Source organism: Engraulis encrasicolus, chromosome 18 (genome assembly GCF_034702125.1).
Source record: "Engraulis encrasicolus isolate BLACKSEA-1 chromosome 18, IST_EnEncr_1.0, whole genome shotgun sequence".
Taxonomy (NCBI): Eukaryota; Metazoa; Chordata; class Actinopteri; order Clupeiformes; family Engraulidae; genus Engraulis; species Engraulis encrasicolus.
This window is the reverse complement of record NC_085874.1, coordinates 2,559,663-2,583,196: the sequence shown is the minus strand read 5'-3', so window position 1 is coordinate 2,583,196 and position 23,534 is coordinate 2,559,663. Positions and strand designations below refer to the sequence as shown.

Genomic DNA, 23,534 nt, shown 5'->3' with positions numbered 1-23,534 from the left:
AAAAACATATTATGTACTAATAGGAATACTATGTGTTAGCTAGAATCCGGTGTGTTCATTTTAAAAAGGGAGTCAGAGAGCATGGTGTCCGATTTTTGAGTAAAGTAATTTTCCATAGTGCTCGTTTACTCTATTGTAGTGTTTCTGAACGGGGGCGGTACAGACCCAGGGGCGTTGGGTAGCCTTAGGGGGGCTTTGAGAAGGATACAGTTGAAGAATTCAGGACCTGAAAGTCCCAACCAACTTTAACTCCACCTATAATACCCACCCTCTGACCTTTTTGTGTTTTACAACTTCTGAGGATAATCCAGGTATGTAGGTGACTGATGTCCACTTCTCACTGATATTCTAAGATGAAGGATTATGAGGAAGCCATTGAGTTTTTAGGGGTGTGGGGTCCTTTTCAAAGACTTACATTCATTGTCTTGAGTCTAAATGTCATTCCCAATGGATACTTGCCCTTATCGATGGTCTTCCTGGGAGACATTTCTCCTCATCACTGCAGGGTCCCATTCCTGAACAGCAGCTATGGAGGACTGGGCTACAATCTGTCCATCCCGACTGAGGAGCTGAAAGGAGAGATCATCCTGAGTCGCTGCAGACGCTACACTGAAAAGAAAGACTCTTACTCTGCCTACAGCAATGACACAGAGGGCTGTGTGGATGGCTGGGTGTTCAGCAAGGAGAGATATGTGTCTACTATTGTCACTGAGGTGAGTATAAATTCTCAGTTAATGCTACTTCATGAAGAGGTTAAAAATCAATGTACACATTATATATTTGATCATCTCATCTAGGTTTTCAAAAAAATAATACTAATGTATATTGTGAACCACCATTTGCCTGCTCTCCAAAACTTTCCATGTTATGTTCCACAGTGGAATCTGGTGTGTGATGATGCATGGAAGGCACCCTTTCCAGCCACAGCATTCTTTTTTGGAGAGCTGGTTTCATCTTTTGTTTCAGGGATTTTGTCAGACAGGTATGGCTTAACCCACACTAATAATAAGATGAATCTTTGGTTCAATATTGCATCTATAAATGATGTACACTATATGTTAAATAAAAATGCATCTCCAGATGAAAAGCCTAAAATTGTTGCTGACACAAGAGTACTTTGAGAATAGAGTACTTTGAACAGCGCCTGTTATAACATTACCACAAATATTGGCTTTTAATCTGTTACTTAAAGCTCTTGGTAATGTCATAGCTATCTTGTTATGAGGTAGTTGTTGTTTTCAACAATGAGTGAATGGGCTGGCATCTGCATCTGCACAAAGAGGCTACATAGTCTTCAAATGTCTTGAAACGGCAAACGAAATCTGACAAAATGCTCTATATCCCAGGGGGTGGACATACAAATGAATCAAATCCCTCCTCACACGATAAAGGGGTCATAAAGGTCATAAAGGAATTGGGAAATGAGAGTCATTGAGTGCGTTTATAAGCAGTTCAGTATCCCGAGTATGAGGCTTATCCGGGTTATGATCAAATTCGGGATAAAGTGTTTATATGAGTACAGGGTGTTACTGTATATCCCAGTTTACATTCTTGGCTGTTATTCTCTTCAAATGTGTGTAGCCTGGATATAGGCAACAACGTTCTAAAGGAAGCCGCGGTATCCAGGGTAAGATGTTTCCATGCGTCAATATCCCGGTTTCTTTCGGAATATCCGGAATATCTGGGATACTGAAGTCAGGAAAAGGTGTTTATAGGTTCAAACGCAAATTTGGGATATTTAATAGATACTGAACTGCATATAAACGTACTCAGTCTATGCATTTACATGAGACACTTAAGTCTGATTAAAACTTAATTCCGCTCTAAAAATATAATGTAAACACTTACCGAACAGGATTTAAGTTTATTCTGATTTAAACTTAAGTCCGATTAAAGTGGGTGGTTTATTCGACTTTTAAATCCAATTAAACATGTTCCTCTGTCATGTAACCTTTTATTCAGAATTACAATAAATCCAGTCGTTCCACTCATGCTCGTTGGCCACACGATGGTGCCAAGAGCCCGTGCTCTTTGCTAGTGAGAAAAAGATGGCGGCACTTCCTGTTGATTTTCACATGAACGTTTTGCTTAATTTAAAGTCTCTAAGCGACTATAAATGTTGTGGCTTCCATATATTGATGTAAAAGTGCCCCACGAAGTAATGAAGCACATCAAAGTTACTCCACATCACCCTTTGACCGCTCGTTTTTCTTATAGGTGGGTAAGCTAGCATTTTGAGAGAACCAGACAATAGGGGATGCATTCATTTTCGGGCAGAAGGTTAGCAGAAGGTTAGCACCCACAGATATCCTATAGGAAGACTAGATACGTCATCACGTATTTCAAGCATGTCCGCACAGGTCGGCCATATTAGCACAGCCTAAACTCTCCACAGACCCTTCGTTACACCTGAAGTTAATTGAAGAATTGAAACGTTGAGATGCTGAAATATGTAGAAATATTGCCACGTGTATATAAATAGTATGGCTCCTTAAAACTTAAGTCCAGACTGAGGTAAAACGCACAGGAGAGTAATATGCTTCCCACTTATTTATTTATCCAAAAATAGAGATAGACCAAGAGCAAATACACATTTTAACCATTGTTGTGCATTACGTTGATGGAAGGAATATATTAATCGCATTTGCACCAAATTAAAGACGACAGATGAGGTACTGGAGGGAGATTATTGCAACAATTTAATTCTAAGCGTCATGACTCATTTTGAACACAGGATGGAGCTGTCGAACCCAAAGCAAAATGTAGCACACATGGGAACGTTTAATTGTTATTTTACTGAAAATAAAAAAGAATACTTTGTGCATCTGTTTATGGGATCTATTTCATTACTTGAATAAGCCTACTAAACCATATTATACATGATTGTAGGCCCATGCACATTATAATGTAATGTAATAGGCCTATAATATAATATAACGTGAATATTAATCACTATGCAGTATCAACATAATACTTACGTTTGGAATTTTTTATACTGTATAACAAACCAAGCCTTTCGAAAATAGACGTACATTTGAGGGAATTATGGCCATCTGAAGAGATCACCAAAAACTCACTGCAACTGGTTGAGCCAGCAGGCTGTGCTAACATGGCCGCCATGCGCGGACGTTCGACTTGCATGATCGGAACGCGGATGAAGCATCTAGTCTTCCTATAGGAGATCTGTGTTAGCACCTGTCCTGGTGGTCATGAAGGTTTAGCGACCACGCCCCCACGCCTTATTTGGCTCGCTCAGCACGTGCGTGCTCAGTCCAATCGCAATGCTTTCTGTTCCCCAGACGTTTAATCAGATTTAAGTGAAAGTGCCATGTATACACATCCCAAAACAACTCTTAATCCGATCTACATAAATCTGATCTATTAAATCTGATTCAAAAACATCATGAAAACGTAGCCAGTGTGGTCACAAGTTCTGAACTGAAAGGAAGTGAATTGACAGGGAAGGAATTCATTTTCAGTTAGGGGATTGACAATGGGTTTGCTGATACATATTTGGTCCATTTCCACTTTATAGCATTATCTGACCAAGGTGATCAAGAAAGGGAAAACAATAGCTCATGATCAGTTACTCAGAGACAGACTGCTTAACAAATATTTAAAAATAAACAAACAAACCAAGCCCATATGAATGACCAGGGTCTCTGAAAAGGCAAGGGTTGGGCACTGACCAGTCAATTGCATGTTGGACAGCCCAGAATTTTTCTTACAGTGCCACCCCAAGACACAGCCGATACAAAAAAAATGGGGATGGGAACCAATTAGGTGAAGAAGCTGTATGATAGGAATCTCGCAAAAGCAGACATGTAAGGTTTCCTGGTGAACCAGAAGCTATGTGTTGACGCTGGGCTACACAAACCTTCTGGTGCACCTGTGATTCGCTCTCCTCCTCCGTTTACGAAATAAACGGGGCAGCTCGACGAATCAGGATCGTAGGGAGGGATTTCAGTGGGTATGACGTTTATCGAACGCAACACCCTCCCCCAGGGTAGTTCGGCTGTGCCCGCCCCCTCCCTGAATCACAACAGTAATGGCGGCGTGCGAGGAGTTGTCATGCGTCGGGATGGAAGCAGCAATTTCAGCGGTGTTATCCAAAATACCTCAAGTTGATTTTCTAAAGGACGTTGTTCTGTTTTGGTTCCCGACCTGACGGCGCTTACGTGACGACACGTCCTACGTCACAAAGCTTCAACGTGAGTGGTCGAAGTGTCATGTCATTCATATGAGGTTGCTCCAACCGCGTGCAAGCATCTTTTGACTAAACCCCGCCTGCGGAGACGCGTGAAAGGGCAGTTACTTACTGTTACTTACAGGCTACTGGTTCACCAGGAAATATGTAAGGGCTAAAATTTGCCGTTCCACTAGATCAGATAGCCTACCAGTGGAATCATCACAGCCATCTACAGTAGAGCAGCCGTGTGGCTGCAGTACTTATGAGTGGGAATGTGCCACCGTCAAATCCTGTCTACCAGGAGAGAATCACATGATATTAAATGACTATTGCTGTCACAATACACATGTACAATGATAAGTATACATAAGACCAATGATGGTGAAGCATCTCATTCACCAGCACAGCAAGTCCCAATGCAAAAGCATCCGTTTCTTTAGACACACAGTGAAAGTAACATTTAATGTAAAAAGTCGTATTCTTACAATCTTTGCTCATCTTTTTCCAGGTATGGAAGGAAGATCACTTTCTTCTCTGCAAAGGTCCTGCAGATTCTCCTAGGCTTTCTTCTGGCAGTCTCTACCAGCTGGGAAATGTTCTGTGTGCTTTACTTTGCTCTAGGAGTAGCGAGCTCCTCCCTTTACTGCACTGGCTTTGTACTTGGTACGTCTGCATTGCTCAAACCCACCTTTTGTCAGGACATTTAAACACTTTGATGATGTCTGATAAACATTGACATTTTTCTCTATTTTGTTTTCTATTTCTTTTCTGACTCTTAGGCGCTGAGATACTCATTAAATCAGCTCGTGAGACATTTGGAAGCATGGGATTCGCTCTGTTCTTTGGTATTGGGTACGCCATCATGCCAGTCCTATCATACTTCAATAGAGATTGGAGGACACTTCAGATTGTACTGTCTGTTGTTGTGGTGTTTATATTCACCCCACTCTTTTGGTAGGTACCTGTATACACACACATACATATGACACACACACACACACACACACACACACACACACACACACACACACACACACACACACACACCTGTCAACTTTGAGTTACCAAAATTAGGGAAAATTCCCATATTTTAAAGATGTCCTCTCAACGTCATTTCATTAATATTGTTGTGTTCCGCGTTGGTCCTGTTTTAAAAAAAACGTTCTGGATGCTTTGTTTCAAGCCGTAGGCTATTTGCAAGCTAGCAAGGTGGCATGTGAAGAAACGAGAAGGTCTTCCGGGTTTGTCGTCTAAAACGGTCTCTGATTGGCTCCCTCCTCCTGCTCTGCGGAGGGATCATCTAGTTGCCACTTCCCCGGGTGGTACTGCACTATAGGGGCGCCAACGGAGGCGTGCAGGCTCCATTCAGGGCTGTGCTCTTTCGACAGCGACCCCAAGGCGAGCTGCAGGCATGGACCGACCAGAGTGGGATGGCTGTATGTATGAGGCTTTGTGCTCTGTGTGTATCTGAGAGTAGCAACCAGCTGATAGCTAAGCTAAGCTGGGTTTCGGGCCACCAGGCGTTGCTGGTTTTGACACAATGTGACACAACACAGAAAGGCTTTCATGATTCGCTCGTTTCTCTGCATTGTTTATGTTAATTGGGAAACACCGGGAAATACAGCCAGCCGAGGTGATATGAGAGCTATGAGCGGCTGCCGTCTTTTGAGCCGTTCCGGTGTGCAGCTCTTCTGGACTTTACAGTCCCATTCACTTCAATTCAATTCATTTTTTTACAGTGGTTTTACCCATACACATGCTTAGCTGGTGAAAGTTTGACTGTAATGCCAATCAGATGTTTTGAGCTCAGTGTTGCTAGATTGGGTAGTTTTCTGCCTCATTTGACTGTTTAGGGTAGCAGTGTGTGGGTAAAAAGGGTAATGGGCGGGTTTTCTGTAGACTTATGAGCATCAAAATCAATAGAATTTCTTTCAAATTAGGCAGGATTAATTAGCCTCGCACGCCATCCTACGTACTTTTGCCAAGAGACTTGTCTCCGAACTACTTCTGGCAACTGTTTTCTGTGGAGTGATGTTGAGCGGTAGGCGTAAAACGCCTGCGCTGTGTTGTTGTTGAGTAAATGTCGGCGATTGGGAGAGAGCTGTCCAATCATTTCAAACCAGAACTGAGTGCAAACTTCCCGCTTCCTGCAATCGTGTCAGATCAAACAACCTCCAGACCATGAATACGAAATTAAATGGTAGTATTATGGGATGGTCAGGACCAGGCTAGGGATTATGTGCCTCCAGGATTTTCCAGGATTTTCTTTGAAATCATCAGTCACATATGGCAACCCGGTTTGGGCCTTCTCAATCCACTTGAATTTCTCCTTTTCCCTGCCCTTTTCCTTCTCCCCACAGTTAGATTAGATTGCAGTTTCTCTTTACAAACACTACTATGATCAAGGTGTGATGCCTGCCACTACATTGGTCTTTAGAATGCTACTTAAAACATGGATGCCATGCTTCTGCTTCCATCAGGTACATCCCAGAGTCCCCCCGCTGGCTCATCACCCAGGGACGGTTAAATGAAGCAGAGGCCATCATTCGAGCTGCTGCCAAGAGGAACGGCATCACTTCCCCAGAGAAAATCTTCCAGCTGGAGCACATTGCAGACACTAAGGTGAGGTGACTTCAGAAAATAGCACAAATGGCACTGATCAGGGCCGCGTTTCCGAAAGGGCCTTAAGTACTACTTAATGCTACGTGCTACTTAAGTTCACACGTAACACCATCGTAGAGCTCACGGAGCGTTTCCCAAAGCCAACTTAGCAAAGAACCATCGCAGGTTGACACGTAACTCTAAGAGCAATCCACGAGTGGTCTAGAGTAGTCTTAACGCGCTAAGATTGATCGTAGCGGCATGGCACAGTGGAGACACCCACAGGATATGAAGGGAAAAGAAGAAACCTGCGCATAAGATTGCTGTTTTAAGACGCGAGCGGCATGGCACAGTGGAGACACCCATAGGAAAAGAGGAAACTTGCGCTTCAAGTTGATGTTTTAAGACGGGAGTGTAAATATCATGGCAGCACAGTTGACACTGCAACGAAAATAAGAAGGTAACATTAATTGTGGATGTGTAGGCCTATAAAATACAAGCAATGTGTTTGGAAATATTTTACAGGTAGTAAAATAGTTTGACTGTGTTTGATGAACCTGGGCATAATTAAACTGTGATCAATCATAATTTGTGTGGATGCTTCATGAACGACAAGGCTAAATGAATAAGGGGCTTCGGCAACCAGAGACAAGAGTGTTGATGTCGGAAGGCCACTTCCGAAACTTTATTTATTTTATAGCCTTTTTTTTTTTTTTTTAAGAAAAATGGTCAGCGAGTTGTTGCACCCTCTTTCATTTTCAAGTAGCCTAAGAAAGGGAAGGCGACGCAGAAAATACATGATAGTTGTAGGCGAAGGGTAAGCTATGACAAAAAAAAGGCAGCGACGGGGATTCGTGTAGATTTTTTGTTTTAATAACAGCAGACTGCGGTGTAAAAATGTCCTCGTGAAAGCCTTGAGCGCACGGTAGGCCTACTTTGCGCACCGCTCACCACATGTGCCAAGCTCTGCTCTCCCTATTCCGACTCTAGTATGCTAAGCAATAACAAGAAGGCAGCGAGGGGATGTGTCAATTTTGATGGACATTGTTTTTCATAAGACCATGCTGACGTGCTCCCGACAGTTGTCAAGCCTTAAACGCCTTGAGGTTGTAACTTTGCGCATCCCAATATGGAACTCCAACTAGGCCTACTTGTCTTCTTAAATATTAAGCTGCAGTAGCCAACTGCACGCGCTTTATCTGGGTCTTAACGGCGTAGCTCATGGTTATTACCGTCAGTTGGGAGTTTTGCATGATTTCATTGTTTGTGTGCATTTTATTTCATTTGCCAACAATAACTCCTGTCAATAGTTGCAAACTGCGACAAATGTAGTCCACCTTTTATGGAGAGCAACTTTTGACACTTACACACGCCTTACTTTTTGTAAATGGTTTAGCAGCAGATGACGGCGCAGTTCACTCCGAGGACACTTCAGCACCACATATGTGGACAGCGATCCTTAAGAGCGACGCTACGAATGATCTTAGAGGCTGTGCACGCGCGTTCATGTACGAGTGTCTTTGGGAAACAGTCGTAGGAAATCTAAGAACATTCGTAGGATCACTGGTTAACGACACACGTAAGGATAAGAACCATCGTTATCGGGAAACGAGGCCCTGATCTTAACTAGGCATGGATGTACTGTATACTAGCTGTTACTGTTTCTAGTGCAGATTGTGTGTGTGGATAGTTTGTGTCATTTTTAGTAGACATTTAAATCTTATTTTCCAGGAAAGTGAAAACGAATCCAATAATCAGAAGAAGTACACTTGGCTGGATCTCATAAAAACAGCAAATGTGAGGAACATCACAGTATTAAACATCATTATCTGGTTAGTGAATATTTTGTGATTATCAAACTTTTATGAAATGCTACCAATAGCTTTAACCCATTGTGTCCGGGAGCGACATATATGCTGAATTCAGGTTCTCAAGATTTGAGCTGTTTTATAAAAACTTTGGGTATGTCAGAGCTGAATGAACCAGGGTCCCCGCGGGACATTAAAAAGCATTAAATACAGAACTCGCAATTTAAGGCTTTAAAAATCATTAAATTTCGAGGTGTGGCATTAATTTTCAAAGGATCGGCATTAAATTTCACCCGGACACAATGTAGTAGCCTAATATAGGCTATAGATATTTGGACAGTTAAATTACGTAAAAACAGTTTTCCATCACTAAGACAGACGGCAACAAGCGCTCCAAGTCGGAACATGCCTGGGGTAGGAAACAAGGCACTCGACAGTAAATGACAGGCGGCCAGGTAGCAGACCCCCTCGTCTGGATCCCCCTACTGGTTGATGACGATGGCTGACCAAGTAAATTCCACAGTGCGTGTGGTGGCTGACTTGACCGCAGTTTAAGAGTTGAGACTTTAAATTTCATCAACCAAAATGCCGCGTGAATATTTGTATTTCTGTGGTACCGTCGAAACTTTACTCGTCGAAAGCGTGAGTTTCAGTGTAGCGTTTGCTAACGCATGTAATTTCATGAATGCCATGATTGCAATTTAGATTAGCAGTTAAATCGTGCAATATTCTACTTCAAAGTCTCCGAGCTTCGTATCATTGTGTTTATGGTTATTTGATGCTGTCAAGGGGTAACGCAATCGGGAGTGTGCCCGAGTAGTGAAGTTGCAAGCGGTGGAAATGTGTGTAAAATGTAATAAACCGGTGTTTACGAGTCTAAATGACGCAATGAGATATGCGAGGATGTCCAAATCGGTAACCGCGTGGCGTGTGCATCGGTAGCTTATATTTTAGTCGCGTGTCAGCGGTGAAATGCTTGTGGTATTCACATGAAGCTGCTGCTGCTTCTTGCTCTCGCCGCTCCGAAGAAGGACTTGTTGCTAAACTGAAAGTAGAACGCCTCTTGCTAGATGCCACCGTCTCTATTATGAAGCTTGGGGGAAAAGGAGGAGTAGCCCAGAGCCGTTCCTTTTTAACCCTTTTTAAACCACAGGTGTTATAGCCTCTACTCATAGTAGACTAATGTGCACTCAACTATTTATCCATTATGAATGGTCAATTGTTGCCCATTTTATTTTATTTTTTACAATTGAAGGTATTTGATTAAATGTCAACTTTCAAACATGCTCAATTTTGAAATGGTTTCAGTTTTGAAGGAATTTAAAAGAAATGGGTTAGGCCTAATGGTGTTTCAAACTAATGTGTGTCACCTCACTCTTTTTGTTGTGTTTGCATGTCTTTGGTTAAATTAAGAACAACAATAAAGACTACTGGAGCTTGGGCCCCCCTCGGCAGCAGCCAGATCAACTGTAATTTTAACACAGATGCAGGCTACTTTGATTTGAAATAATAATACATTATTCTAAGGGAGGGGCAGATTCTGCACAGTTATGAAAACTCCCACATCATTCAGAAACCTCTTTAACAAGTCGTGGCAAATGTCTGCCACAGAAAGTGACAAGGGAGCTGGCAGTGAGAATGAAATAACAGAGAGCAGCGTGAATGCATGCTCAGTTTTATTTCGTAGGCTTATTAAAGCATGTGCGAGGCTGAGGGAGAAACATTAGGCCCCCCCATTAACTTAATTCCTGCTTGTATGCAATTCGACAAGCTTGGTCTCCATAGGCTTCTAGATCAGTTCTTCCTTTTAGTAGAGCGGCTACAAGGCCAATTTGGCAAGAATCGTGCAAATTATGATACAAGCATGAAACTTGGCAGGTATGTGCTTAAGACCAATACAATCAAATCTACCTGATTGGCCACTTGAAATGGCGGCCATTTTCCAAGATGGCCGCCAAAAAGGGCTCCAGAAATGGATTTATTGCATAGAATTGACCTAGAAAATTATGATACAAGCATGAAATTCAACATGTATGTGCTTAAGACCAATATGATCAAATCTACCTGATTGGCCACTTGAAATGGCGGCCATTTTCCAAGATGGCTGCCAAAAAAGACACCAGAAATTGATTTATTGCATAGAATTGACCTAGAAAATTATGATACAAGCATGAAATTCAACATGTATGTGCTTAAGATCAATACGATCAAATCTACCAGATTGGACACTTGAAATGGTGGCCATTTTCCAAGATGGCCGCCAAAAGGACCCCAGAAATTGATTTATTGCATAGAATTGACCTAGCAAATTATGATACAAGCATGAAATTCAACATGTACGTGCTTAAGACCAGTGCAACCAAATTTACCCAATTAGTCACTTGAAATGGCGGCCATTTTCTAAGATGGCTGCCAAAAAACTAAAAGACCCTAGAAAATGATTTATTGCACAGATTCGGCTTGTATGTGATTAAGACCAATAGGCCTACAATCAAGTCTACTTTATTTGCTACTTAAAATGCTGGCCATTTTTCAAGATGGCGGCCAAAAAGACCCTTGAAATTTGCGAATTTCATATGTGCAAATTTGGTGGAAATAATTGTTCACTCTCCTTAAATATGTTAGCATGGATGATGAAGTGATACAGATATTAAAAATGTTCTGCAATGACACATAAGCCACTCACAGTATGACACACAAATAGCATAGTGATGACATGCTGATGCCAGTTCTTAATTTAATATCAATGGAGGCAGTGCCCCCCTCCCCCCCACACCGAAGATTGTGAGATGCTAATAATACGATGACACTGCGGTAATAATATGTCAATAACGGCAATTCGTGGTTCTCTCGATATTGCTGTTAAACAAAAGGTACACCAGAAACAAGCATTGTCATGAATTTAGTTTATTTGCTCTGGACTTGACATTAACATGTTTGTGGAACGCAACTTCTCTAGTCAGTTGCGCCCTCCACCCGAGGGTGAGAAGGCTGATCGTGTCAAGGTCACCTGGATCCTCGCCTCTCCTAGGAGACATTACACGTGTCTCCCTTGGGTCGGTCACCCCTTACTGTGTGTGTCTCATTCGCTCAGCAGGAGCGCGAGTGTCAATTGTGCTGCCTGGAGTGCTGTCCCTGGGTAGGGCGACCGTGGTTAGCTAGACCATACTTCTCCAATGAAGTATTTCAGGCCCCTGCTCGACCAGGATGCATGATCGAGGGGAAGTGTATCTTTGATGTCCCCCTTGGACTTTGGGAACCATAGTGTGTGCCCTCAAACGGGTATCTATCGGGGCTGGCTTGGCCAGCTCGCTGTGGTGGTGGTTGCTACTAGGTTCTCCATCCGCAACTTGGACCTGCGGCCCTGCTGGAGAATGGTCTTTTCTGCCAGCACGGTTGCACCTGCGGATGTTGTGTACTGAACATGCTGGAAATTCGCCCTTGTGCCAAGGCCTGGTTTGCCATTGGGGAATACCACTTGGTATTGGGGGCCTCGCTACACCTCTGTGGGCTCCACCTGCACATCGGTTACACCCAGGCGGGTGGTTTCCGTGCCCTGAGTTAATCTCCACTGCGTGCTCTCTGTGGTATTGGATGTCTGGACGCTGCCTTTGTGTGCCTGGTGCCTAGCCTCTCTTCTTCGGGTTCGGAACGAAGACCCTGGGCCCTTGGGCGACTGTTGCGTCTCGGGCTGCTCGTTGGGTGAGCATGATGCTTATCACTGCTGATGGACGCTGCCTCTTCGCCTTCAACAGCTCTGGGCATCGACAGGAGAATGGTCTGTGCCCCGGCCAAGCTTTTGTTTGCGCATTCTAGGTAAAGGCAACTCAATCTGGAGTTTTTCAATACCCATAGTGGGATGTCGAGTGTTTCGACAGAAAGAGAACTGTAGGTTACCGAGGGTAACTCTGGTTCTCTGAGGGAGATGAACGAGACATCTCACTAGATTGCTACACTCACCCACAAGCTCAAAGGTTAGTTGCCTCAGATTGAAGCTCAGAGCCCAGCACACCTGGGCTTTGTCCCCGAGGGGGCGGGATCCCCAGCTAGAGGTCTGCGCGGGACAGATTTTCCAGTCCCGCGCCCGCCCGCTCCCGCAGTGTTCAGTCCCGCTCCCGCAGAAGAAATATGATTTTCAGTCCCGCTCCCGCCCACACTGTAATAGTTTGTCCCGCTCCCGCCCGCGATTCCCGCATGATTCCGACACTGCGGGAGCGGGCGGGCGCGGGACTGGAAAATCTGTCCCGCGCAGGCCTCTATCCCCAGCTGTGCAGCTCATTGGCCTGACGGCATGATTGAAAGCAAGTTTTGGCAAATGGTCGCGGGTGTTACCCATAGTGAGATGTCTGGTTCATATGCCTCAGAGAGCCGGTGTTACCCTCGGTAGCCTATAGTTATGTGCCTTTTTGCTTGATTGTGTTTCCTTCTATGATGAAATCATTGGAAATTCAAACAGTGAATGTTAACATTGATTTGGGCCACATCTGCTAAATTAATTGCAATTAATGAAGTTCTAGTGTCTTCTTTGATGGCCATCTTTAAAAATGGCTACCATACATTTTCAAGTTGCAAATGAGTGGATTTGATTATAGGCCTATTGCTCTTAAGCACAAACACACAAAATTACATACTTGTATCATCATTTTTTTTGGTCACCTCTGGGCTAAATTCAGCCTTTTCGTGGCCATATTATAAAATGGATTCCATTTCAAGTGGCTAGTCAGGAAGATTTGATTGTATTGTTTTTTTTGCCCATTCATGCCAAAATTGATGCTTGATCAATCTTGTGCAACAAATCCATTTCTATGGTATTTCATACTTTTCTAGATCAATTTTATGCAATAAATCACTTTCTGGGGTCTTTTTTGGTGGCCATCTTGGAAAATGGCCACCATTTCAAGTGGCCAATCAGGTAGATTTGACAATATTGGTCTTAAGCACATACATGTTGAATTTCATGCCTGTATCATCATTTTCTAGGTCAATTTTATGCAATAAATCACTTTCTGGGGTCTTTTTTGGTGGCCATCTTGGAAAATGGCCACCATTTCAAGTGGCCAATCAGGTAGATTTGACAATATTGGTCTTAAGCACATACATGTTGAATTTCATGCCTGTATCATCATTTTCTAGGTCAATTCTCTGCAATAAATCTATTTCTGGGGTCCTTTTTGGCGGCCATCTTAGAAAATGGCCGCCATTTGAAGAAGCCAATCAGGTAGATTTGATCGTGTTGGTCTTGAGCACATACATGTTGAAATTCATACTTGTATCATAATCTTCAAGGTCAATTACATGCAATAAATCAATTTCTGGTGTCTTTTTTGGCGGCCATCTTGGAAAATGGCCACCATTTCAAGTGGCCAATCAGGTAGATCTGATCATACTGTTCTTGAGCACATACATGTTGAATTTCATGCTTGTATCATAGTTTTCTAGGTCAATTCTATGCAATAAATACATTTCTGGGGTCTTTTTTGGCGGCCATCTTGGAAAATGGCCGCCATTTCAAGTGGACAATTGGATAGATTTGATCGTATGGGTCTTGAGCACATACTTGCCGAATTTCACGCTTGTATCATAATTTGCACGATTTTTCCTGTAGCCGCTCAACTATTGCTGCTGCTTACATGTGTTCACATTAGGCTTCACTACTAGCACAATAGTCATAATAATACTTTTATTGTATATGTGTATTGCATTGCATTATAGCAATGTAATAACAACTATACCATGTAACGTGCACATGCACACACCCCGTGTAGTGGTATTAATTTTCTTGTTGGAGGTATTAAAAATGGTATTAAAAAGCATTAAATTGGGTGAGCAAAAATGTGCAGATACCCTGAATGAACACATCCTAGTGCAAAATTAAGATTCTAGCTTTTAAATGGAACTTATTACATGTTTTTATGTGCTTCGGAGGATTTAATAGGGAGAGGGCACCTTTTCCCAAAAACGGCTTGGGCTAAAATGGGTTAAAGGAGAATTTTGGACATTTTACAAACTTATCTTATCTGGCCAAAGGTAAAACCGTGAGAATTTTTCATGCAGGTTGCGCAAAGGTAGCAAGTTGCACTGATTTCCGGCCAAACCTTTAATCTTCTCTGAAGCAAATTGGCCGTGGTGTCCATGGCTATCCAATTAAACCCAATATCGCTCCTTACCATTAGCTAGCACAGACATTATACAGATGGAAATTTCAGAAACAGCGCACTTACCTCTCTCATCTTCCGGGTTCCACAGAAGGGCGCTAATCAATTCTTGTCTGAACCTTCATGGTTTAGTATTCAGATACAACAGCATGGGCATAGAGGTGTGAGCGTGTTCTTTCACAACAGAATGGTCTGCGTGCATGGCTAAAAAGCCAGCAGTCCCCCCACTCATGTAACAGATATCAACCGTTGTGTTCACCAGTTTTTTCTATTCTGAGGAAATAGACAAAAAAATCACTGTAGATGATCAGTAACAAGCGTCCAGTGGCATTGGTACTTACAGTACATACAGTATCCACAGTGAACTGAGCTGCGTTTCCCAGAAACTCTTAAATAGTACTTAAAGTGATGGTTCGGAGTAGATTCACCCTAATGCCATTTGAACCGTGACCTCCATCCAGTAGTCCACCCGTAGTGTTTTCTGGCTTGGGCGAACATTAGCAGAGATACCGAGTTATTTATGGTTATTTCGAATAGTTTGCCGGGCATTCCCAGTATCTCCAAACTTTACCCCACAAAAATTACATGTCATGACACCAAACTTCTACAGTAGTACACATATGGTCTCTACTCACAAAACAAAGCATTTAGAAGTTTCGAAATAGTCCAGGAGTTCATTATTATCCACACAAGCCGAATATATGATGTCTTTCTAAACCTGCGCCGTTGTTACCACCGTAAGCCCGCAAAAGTCCTCAACGAAACTCATCATTATGCACAATGAAAAGTGGATTCAACATCCGTATTGATAACGAAAACCTTGTCTATTAGGTAACATTTAAAATATCTTGTAAGTGTTGCCTGGAAAATATAAGCCTTAATGAAAACGTTTTTTAATACTCTCGTCTGAAACTTGTTGAGGACTTTTACGGGCAGATGATGCACTTGTTTGGTAAAATTCACTTGTTTACCACCACACATGCTTAACACCATCTAAAGCGAATTTGTTTATCTTGGTCTCATCAGACCACACAACATGGTTCCAGTGATCCATATCCTTGGTCTGTTCATCTCTCTTGAGTCTCTTGAGACCAAGATAAACAAATTTGCTTTAGATGGCGTCAAGCATGTGTGGTGGTAAAGCATATCATGATACTCTCCATAGGATTTCATTCAAAACTCACACCCATCTATTTTAGCCAGGTGCAGACTCAAAATGTACAATTTCAATGTACTGAAAGGTTGAAACACACACCGATGACCTCCCTTTTAATCCCTTTTCATTTCGAAATGAAAAAATGAAAGTAGTTGCTGCTAAAGGTGGTTTTGCAAAGTATTAAGCAAAGGCTGTGAATACTTTTGTAAAAATGATTTCTTTGTTTTTTATTTTTATACATTTTCAAAACTGTCAAGACAACTTGTTTTTCACATGGTCATAATGGAATAATTTGTGTAGGATTTTGACAACAGAGATTCATTTGTAGCATTTGGAATAAGTTAAGTTAGGCGCTGTGAATACTTTGCGGATTGACCGTATACACATATGTGTTCTTAAAGTAGTTGAGGAGCATTCCCGGGACTAAATGTGAATCATTTCTTAGAAATGTGGGAACACAAAGCAGCAGGAATATGCTGTGGGACCAATGGCCTAAAGAATAATGTTAAAAGTCTTTGTGATGTGAGACCCATGGGCTGTGGGACCAATGGACTGTGGGACCTATGGGCCTAAAAACGAATTAGAAAGTCTTAGTGATGTGGGACCATTGGGCCTAATTTTGAAAAAACATAAAAGTCTCAGCAATGTGGGACCAATGGGCTGTGGGACCAATGGGCTGTGGGAACATAGGGCTGACCCCGTAATTTGTGTGGGGTAAAGTTTTGGAGATACTGTGAATGCCCGGCAAACTATTCAAAATAACCATAAATAACTCGGTATCTCTGCTAATCGCCCAAGCCAGAAAACACTAAGGGTGGACTGACTGGATGGATGTCATGGTTCAAATGGCATTAGGGCGAATCTACTCCGAACCGTTGCTTTAAGCATTAGGTGCCCCTTTGACAACATATCAGAAACAGGTCTCACATCACTAAGTTTATACGTACACTATTCTACCCCGTACTTTGCGCAAGCATTTTATTTGCGGGGAAAAATATTGCATGTAGGCCTTTACATAAACTTTTAGTGATATATGATATTGCCTTGGGCAGGGACACCTCATACTTAGGCTTAGCCCTGGGCTCTTATACAGTAATAACGATAATGAGAACAATGCCAATTAAAACAATAACAAATGTACCTCAGGGAATGATGATGGGTTGCAAGTGTCCAGTGTCATTGGTTAAAAAAAAACAGTCTTCACAAGCCAGCGTCATATTCATAGATATCACATGACATCACATAACCCTTTCTCCATTTGGAGGACTGGCCGATACCTATGAACAAATGCACGCAAAGACACAAGGTTCTGATCACTAAAGGCCATGTCTAAATCTTGGTATATACGTATCTTGAAATATAATCAAACAGAACCGTAAGAGACCAGTGTTTTTTCCATTTAACTACCTGCTGAGGGCTTAAAGGGACAGCACAGTATACAGTATAAGCACCACTATACGCCACTCCCACCCCCAATCCCCTTGCTATTCTCCAAAATATATATTATGTATTTATTATGTTTTTGTATGTTGTGTTTCCAGGCTGGCCATATCCGTGGGATTTTATGGCCTGTCCCTTAACTTCTCCAATATGGACGGGGATCTGTATAGAAACAACCTCTTGTCTGCCTCTATGGATATCCTTGGAAATGTCTTTGTGTGGTTTGCCATACATTACGCTCCACATCGGGTTGTTCTGCCATTCTCTCTTCTTGTTGAAGGGGCCTTGCTGCTGCTCATCCTATTTGTACCACAAGGTTTGTATGATGGAACTCAACGTAAACCATATTATCTATACAATTATGTTGTAAACTTACAGTCATAACCTTGCTGATTTTCAATTTGTATGGTTTTGAGCAGTGTTAACCTGTGGGAATTCCTGATATCTTGCTTTAAGGCTAGCTTAGCTAGGCTGTATCACTATACCAACTATACACTTAGTGACTACTATATCGCCAAAGGTATTCGCTAACCTGCCTTGACTCACATAAGAATTAAAGTGCCATCCCATTCCTAACCCATAGGGTTCAATACAGTATATCAGTCCACCTTTTGCAGCTACAGTATTACATCGTCAAGTCTTCTGAGAAGGCTGTCCACAAGGTTAAGGAGTGTTTTTATAGGAAATTTTGACCATTCTTCAAAAAGTGACACATTGATGTTGTTCAAGAAGGCTACTCTAACTCTTCCCAAAGGTGTTCTGTCGGGTTCAGGTCAGGACTCCGTGCAGGCCAGTGGTGTAGTCTACTTTTTTATGCTGGGTATACTGTATATTTTAGCATTTTTTTAAGTGGGTATTCTGTATATGTTTGTGCTATTCAAAACAATGGACCAATCAATTATAAGTGGGTATACTGAAATCCCTGAAATTTAGAAGTGGGTATACTCCGTATACCCGCGTTCTACGTAGACTACACCACTGGTGCAGGCCAGTCAAGTTCATCCACACCAGACTCTGTCATCCATGTCTTTATGGACCTTGCTGTGTGCACTGGGGCATTGTCATGTTGGAAGAGGAAGAGGCCTGCTCCAAACTCTTCCCACAAGGTTGGGAGCAGGGAGTTGTCGAAAATGTTTTGGCATCCTGAAGCTGTAATAGCTGCAAAAGGTGGATCAACATCATATTAAACCCTATGGGTAAGGAAAGGGATGACACTTAAGTTCATATGCGAGTCAAGGCAGGTTACCGAATACTTTTGGCAATATAGTGTACCAGAGTGGTTCCTATCACTGATCTTTTATTTCTTTTTGTTTCATTTTCTCCCAGAGCTCAGTGGAGTGACCATCACATTGGCTTTGATAGGAAGACTGGTTGTGGCAGGGGCCTTTGCATTTGCTTTCGTCTATGCCACGGAACTCTTCCCCACTGTGATACGCAATATGGGATTGAGTGCTGCCTCCGCAGCTGCCAGAATTGGAAGTGCTGTCTCACCATATGTAGCACATACTAGTAAGTATATTAAAGGCGAGTAATGTGCTCTCATATTGTGTACAGAACAGACAAGTTTCTTGCCTCGTGTGGACAGCCTGCTTCAAATCAGTCTACACTTTCAATCATTTAAAAGTCTGGACACTTCGACAGACTTTTAGGAAACTTGTACTTGTGCTTCGGGCATTAATTGTACTTTTTTGCTCACAGGCACATATAACAAGACACTACCTTTTATTCTGATGGGCACACTCTCTATATTCTCTGGTGGTCTGAGCCTTTTGCTACCAGAGACAAAAGATGAAAAACTCCCAGAGCTTATCAGCCAAGTCAAACCACTCCAGTGGTGAGTATTCTGCTGAACCCTTTCATGTAGAGTCTCTGTTACGTCACCTTATTGTCACCAACATCGTCATCACCAGAGACGTGGACTTGTGACTTTTGACTTGGTCTTGAGTCAGACTTGACTCACAAACCCATGACTTGAGACTTGACTTGGCAATATTAGAAATAGGGCTGGGCAATATGACGATATATATCGTTATTGTGATTTATTATATGGTTGTGACGTCATCGGTCGAATGCTCCATTCATTTCAACGGGGCTCCCCAACGTTCGCACGTCTGTTATTTTTCGATAACGGACGGGTTGGTCTATAACAGACCGCTGTCAATGGCAACAGTCTTTTCACTGCTAAAGCGACTTTTCAACAAGACTCTAATCAGCTGCTGTGATAGACTACACCTGTTGTCCTGGCTACCTAGCTGTTGCCTAGCGGTGTTCCACAATGGTACCGTTTTGTTTTGCGCAGCAACAATCTTAACATTAAATAGGCCTAAAGAAATGTCCCCGCCATGTGTGAATCATTTAAGTATATCCATATAATAAGCGGGTTAACTTTCGGCGAGTCGGTCGCTTTGTGGAATAGCAGCACTTCAGAGAGAACAAGACCCCTCCGCTCCGCGTCGGGGTCTAAAGATTCTCTCTGTCGTGCTGCTATTCCACGGTAGCGACCTTCTCGCCGAACGTTAACCCTTACATAAAAGTGTATATCGTGACCTTTCTCCTATATCGTTTATATCATGATAGTAATTTTATCAATTGTATACAATTGAATATCATTTAATTACATTTCATGTTGTCACAATACACACTATAAGTTCATGTAACTGTAAAACTAAGAATAAAAAGATACATTTTAAAGAAAGGTTGTTTTGCGACATGAAAAAATAAAGAGCAAATAAAGAGAATAACTGAAAACGTATGTAATTGTGCTATTTCGTGATATATATCGTTATCGTGATATAAATCGTTATCGTGATATAAAGTAATCCATATCGTGATAGTTTTTTTCCATATCGCCCAGCCCTAATTAGAAATGACTTGTTAATTGATTCTGACTTGTACGGACTCAAAACTAGCTTGCAATAAACATATTCATTTTTTATTTGAAAATATTACTTGGAAAAAAGAAAGGATTTACCCTTAGGCTCTTGGCATGGTTGCTGCAGAAGACGCGTGCGCGGGTACAATTCGTTCGTTTCGCGCACGTTAGACACAGCAGCCATATGCGTGCGTTTAGGTGCAATATCTTCAAAGTCGCTGGGGGCAATTGTAAGAAAGACTGCACCGTTTCATGCGAGTGTTTCTGGTGAAAACGACGCTGGCAGCAACTTTTAAGAGCGCCTCACTGAGATTGTCCGATATTACAAACATTTGCGATCATACTTCCCCATTGCACTTTGAAAAAGGAGCGTGCAAATATAAGAGCAGTAGCAGTATCATCTCCTTGCCTGGAGAGTCCTTTTTGTTTTTTTGTTTATCTTGCCGTCTGTGTTCCCAATTTCCGCAATGCTGCGCGGTCTCTGCCCCCTGGGTGACACCGCCAGTATTTTGCGTCTTGGTCTATTGATTTTAAAGCATGCATGTGCATTCGGTTGCTCACGGTGCTTAATTTACAGCTCGCAGCAAGCGTGCCAAGGCCTTAAACCAGTGCAGTAGACCTACTCCTTTTGTTTAATTAATGACCAAAAGTAATTGTCAAGATTGTGCATAGAATACATGGTGACTTGTTAAGAACTTGGTAAAAATATTAGACTTGGACTTGACTTGGCTTTGGTACGACTTGGATTTGACTTGGTCAAATATGTCTTAACTTGTGTCTTTCCTCAGACTTGATTGAAAGGACGTGAGACTTACTTGTGACTTCAGAATTAGTGACTTGGTCCCATCTCTGGAGTCACCATATTCAGTTAGGCCTACTTTAACTCTCTGTAATGTCATGGCGATGTTGCTAGGATTGCTTTTCACCAGAAGTGAATGCTGTCGATCCCATCTGCATGAAAGGGCTACACGATGCCTTTGCATTTGTTTTGTTTCACTGTCATTTCAACTTTGGGATTTTATTTATTTATTTTTGCTTTTATTTACAGTTGTTGCCTCAAGATAAGGTTTGATGAGAGAAACATAGAGGATGGACATGTGGACACGGCAACACAAACAACAGGAAGAGAGGCTGACGTCAAAATTTGAGAAGACACTTTAGCACATGAAATAAAAAATAGACTGCTCCTGCGGTTGTGAAGCTTTACATTATGCAAGTAGTATTTATCAAATGGTTAAATGGACCTCAAAATTCGAATAACTACACCAAGTGAGACAGCAGTTTATGCAATTATTGTCTCTCTCTCACACACACACGCGCGCGCGCACACACACACACTCACACACACACACTTTCCTGTAGGGCCGATGCTTTTGGTTTGGCTGTTGATCTGGCTCACAATTAAGAGGGGGCCACACTAATACACCCAAGCCGTTTGTTGTACAACACTGCAAACAGACAGTCTTGTTTTACATAACATATTACCACTATCAAAGTGTTTTTCATCTATTTGCGTTTTATCTTGTTTTTTGCATTACGTCTATGTGTTTTCATATGAAATGTAACGCTATTGAAATAAATTTGACTTGACTTCAGTAGTAAGGTTACATTTTAGTCTCCTTGACTGTATAATTGAGCTAATGTGCTTACACAGTCAATACTAATGTAGCATGGCAGAGATTAACGATATTAGCCAAAATGACAGAGGATTGCATGACTACGCCACTGGGGGGATTTCGCCCCCAGAATATAATTTAACTTCAACTTGGTAAACCCAAGGCAGCAACACAGGTTCGTTAAAGGGACACAGTGTGAGATTTTTAGTTGTTTATTTCCAGAATTCATGCTGCCCATTCACTAATGTTACCTTTTTCATGAATACTTACCACCACCATCGAATTCTAAGTATTCATTATAACTGGAAAAATTGCACTTTTCATACATGTTTAGTTTAAAGAAACTCCCGCACACTAAACGACGCACAATAAACGACGTTTCGGTACTAGACCTTCAACAGGCAATCATTGCCTGATGAAGGTCTAGTACCGAAACATTGTTTATTAAAGAAAGAACAGCGAAATGGTCAGTGCGCGGGAGTTTCTTTAAACTATTGCTGAGCGACCCATGGTGCCATCTCCGACGCACCTGCCAGCTGAGGTGTGCGAAAAAAGCCGAAACTTTTCATACATGAAAAGGGGGATCTTCTCCATGGTCCGCCATTTTGAATTTCCAGAAATAGCCCTTTTTAGCTGCAAAAATGACTGTACTTGGACCATACTAGAAAATATTTGTTTATTACTTAGTAAACTTTCATGTAAAGATCAAATTTGGCAGTAGGTAGCCCAGTTTCAATGAGCAGCATAGTTGCAGTACCTTTTTTGACCATTTCCTGCACAGTGTCCCTTTAAGGACCACGTAGACAGGGTTCGAAGCACTTCTTTCTTTTATTGTCTACACTTTTTTTTACATATACGAACAGTTAAAATAGAATAACAGCTATTGGGCAACCGCACCCCCACATGGACCAAGGAGACCAAGGTTGTCCCCACTAGTTGTACACAGCACAGCAAACCAAAATGAAGTAATAAAATGAAAATACAAAGCAGGGCAAACCCACACCAATACCACTGCACACTTGTGTTTTACTTTTACACACGGCAAACAAGAGCTATTTGGGGGTAACCCACACGTTGGGCGGCCCAAGTGGTGTGGGCTGAGCCAAAAACAAACAAAAGGAAATACAAATGAACAAAATAACAAACAGAGAACTCTCACATTCTCCTTAACTACAAAGTCAGAACTCAAAGTAAAGGAAAAACGTCACACACTCGCACACACAAACACACACACACACAGGTATTCTCTTATACAGCAACTGCAGGAGACTTATATAGCCTATTGAGGAAGGGAAGGTTTTTCCAATCGATACGCGAGGTTAATATTTCGTGCTGCTTTGTATAGGCTACTGTCGCTATGCTGGTGACGTTTATTGCAACGGCAGGGGGATGAAGCGTCGTAATTTGCCTGTTACAGACTCAATATTCAACACCTGGAGGGTGACAGTGGTCGGGATGTTTGTAGAAGAGCTTGTATACTAAGTAGAAAAGTAAATGAAGACAAAAGAAGTGTGCATATTACTGCCAACAGCGGGGGATGTGGAGTGAGAGGAGTATGTGCCCGAGACACAGAGGTCCGGTGTCCATTCTACTCGGAAGCACAGTTCACGCTACTTGACACTGTTTGTGCCGACTGCAGGTCTAAATAAATAGAAATGCTATTCTAATAATATCATAATAGTAATAATTATGTCCAA

General features: G+C 42.1%; 1 protein-coding gene across 1 annotated transcript; it reads left to right on the top strand.

Annotated features, from left to right (window-relative positions):
* The first annotated feature begins 353 nt into the window (after nucleotides 1-353).
* On the top strand, nucleotides 354-21,432 carry LOC134468337 (organic cation/carnitine transporter 2-like). Its single transcript, XM_063222276.1, has 10 exons — nucleotides 354-713; nucleotides 879-982; nucleotides 4,698-4,852; nucleotides 4,969-5,143; nucleotides 6,670-6,811; nucleotides 8,522-8,622; nucleotides 17,451-17,665; nucleotides 18,676-18,858; nucleotides 19,048-19,183; nucleotides 21,270-21,432. Exons 1-10 carry the CDS (start codon nucleotides 354-356, stop codon nucleotides 21,367-21,369), a joined length of 1,671 nt encoding a protein of 556 aa, XP_063078346.1. The 3' UTR covers nucleotides 21,370-21,432.
* The last annotated feature ends 2,102 nt before the right edge of the window (nucleotides 21,433-23,534 follow it).

Coding starts and splice junctions, on each gene's coding strand:
- LOC134468337 (XM_063222276.1), top strand. CDS start 354: ATGAAGGATTATGAGGAAGCCATTGAGTTTTTAGGGGTGTGGGGTCCT. Junction 6,812..8,521: donor AGCACATTGCAGACACTAAG/GTGAGGTGACTT, acceptor CTTATTTTCCAG/GAAAGTGAAAACGAATCCAA. Junction 19,184..21,269: donor CAAGTCAAACCACTCCAGTG/GTGAGTATTCTG, acceptor TTTTATTTACAG/TTGTTGCCTCAAGATAAGGT.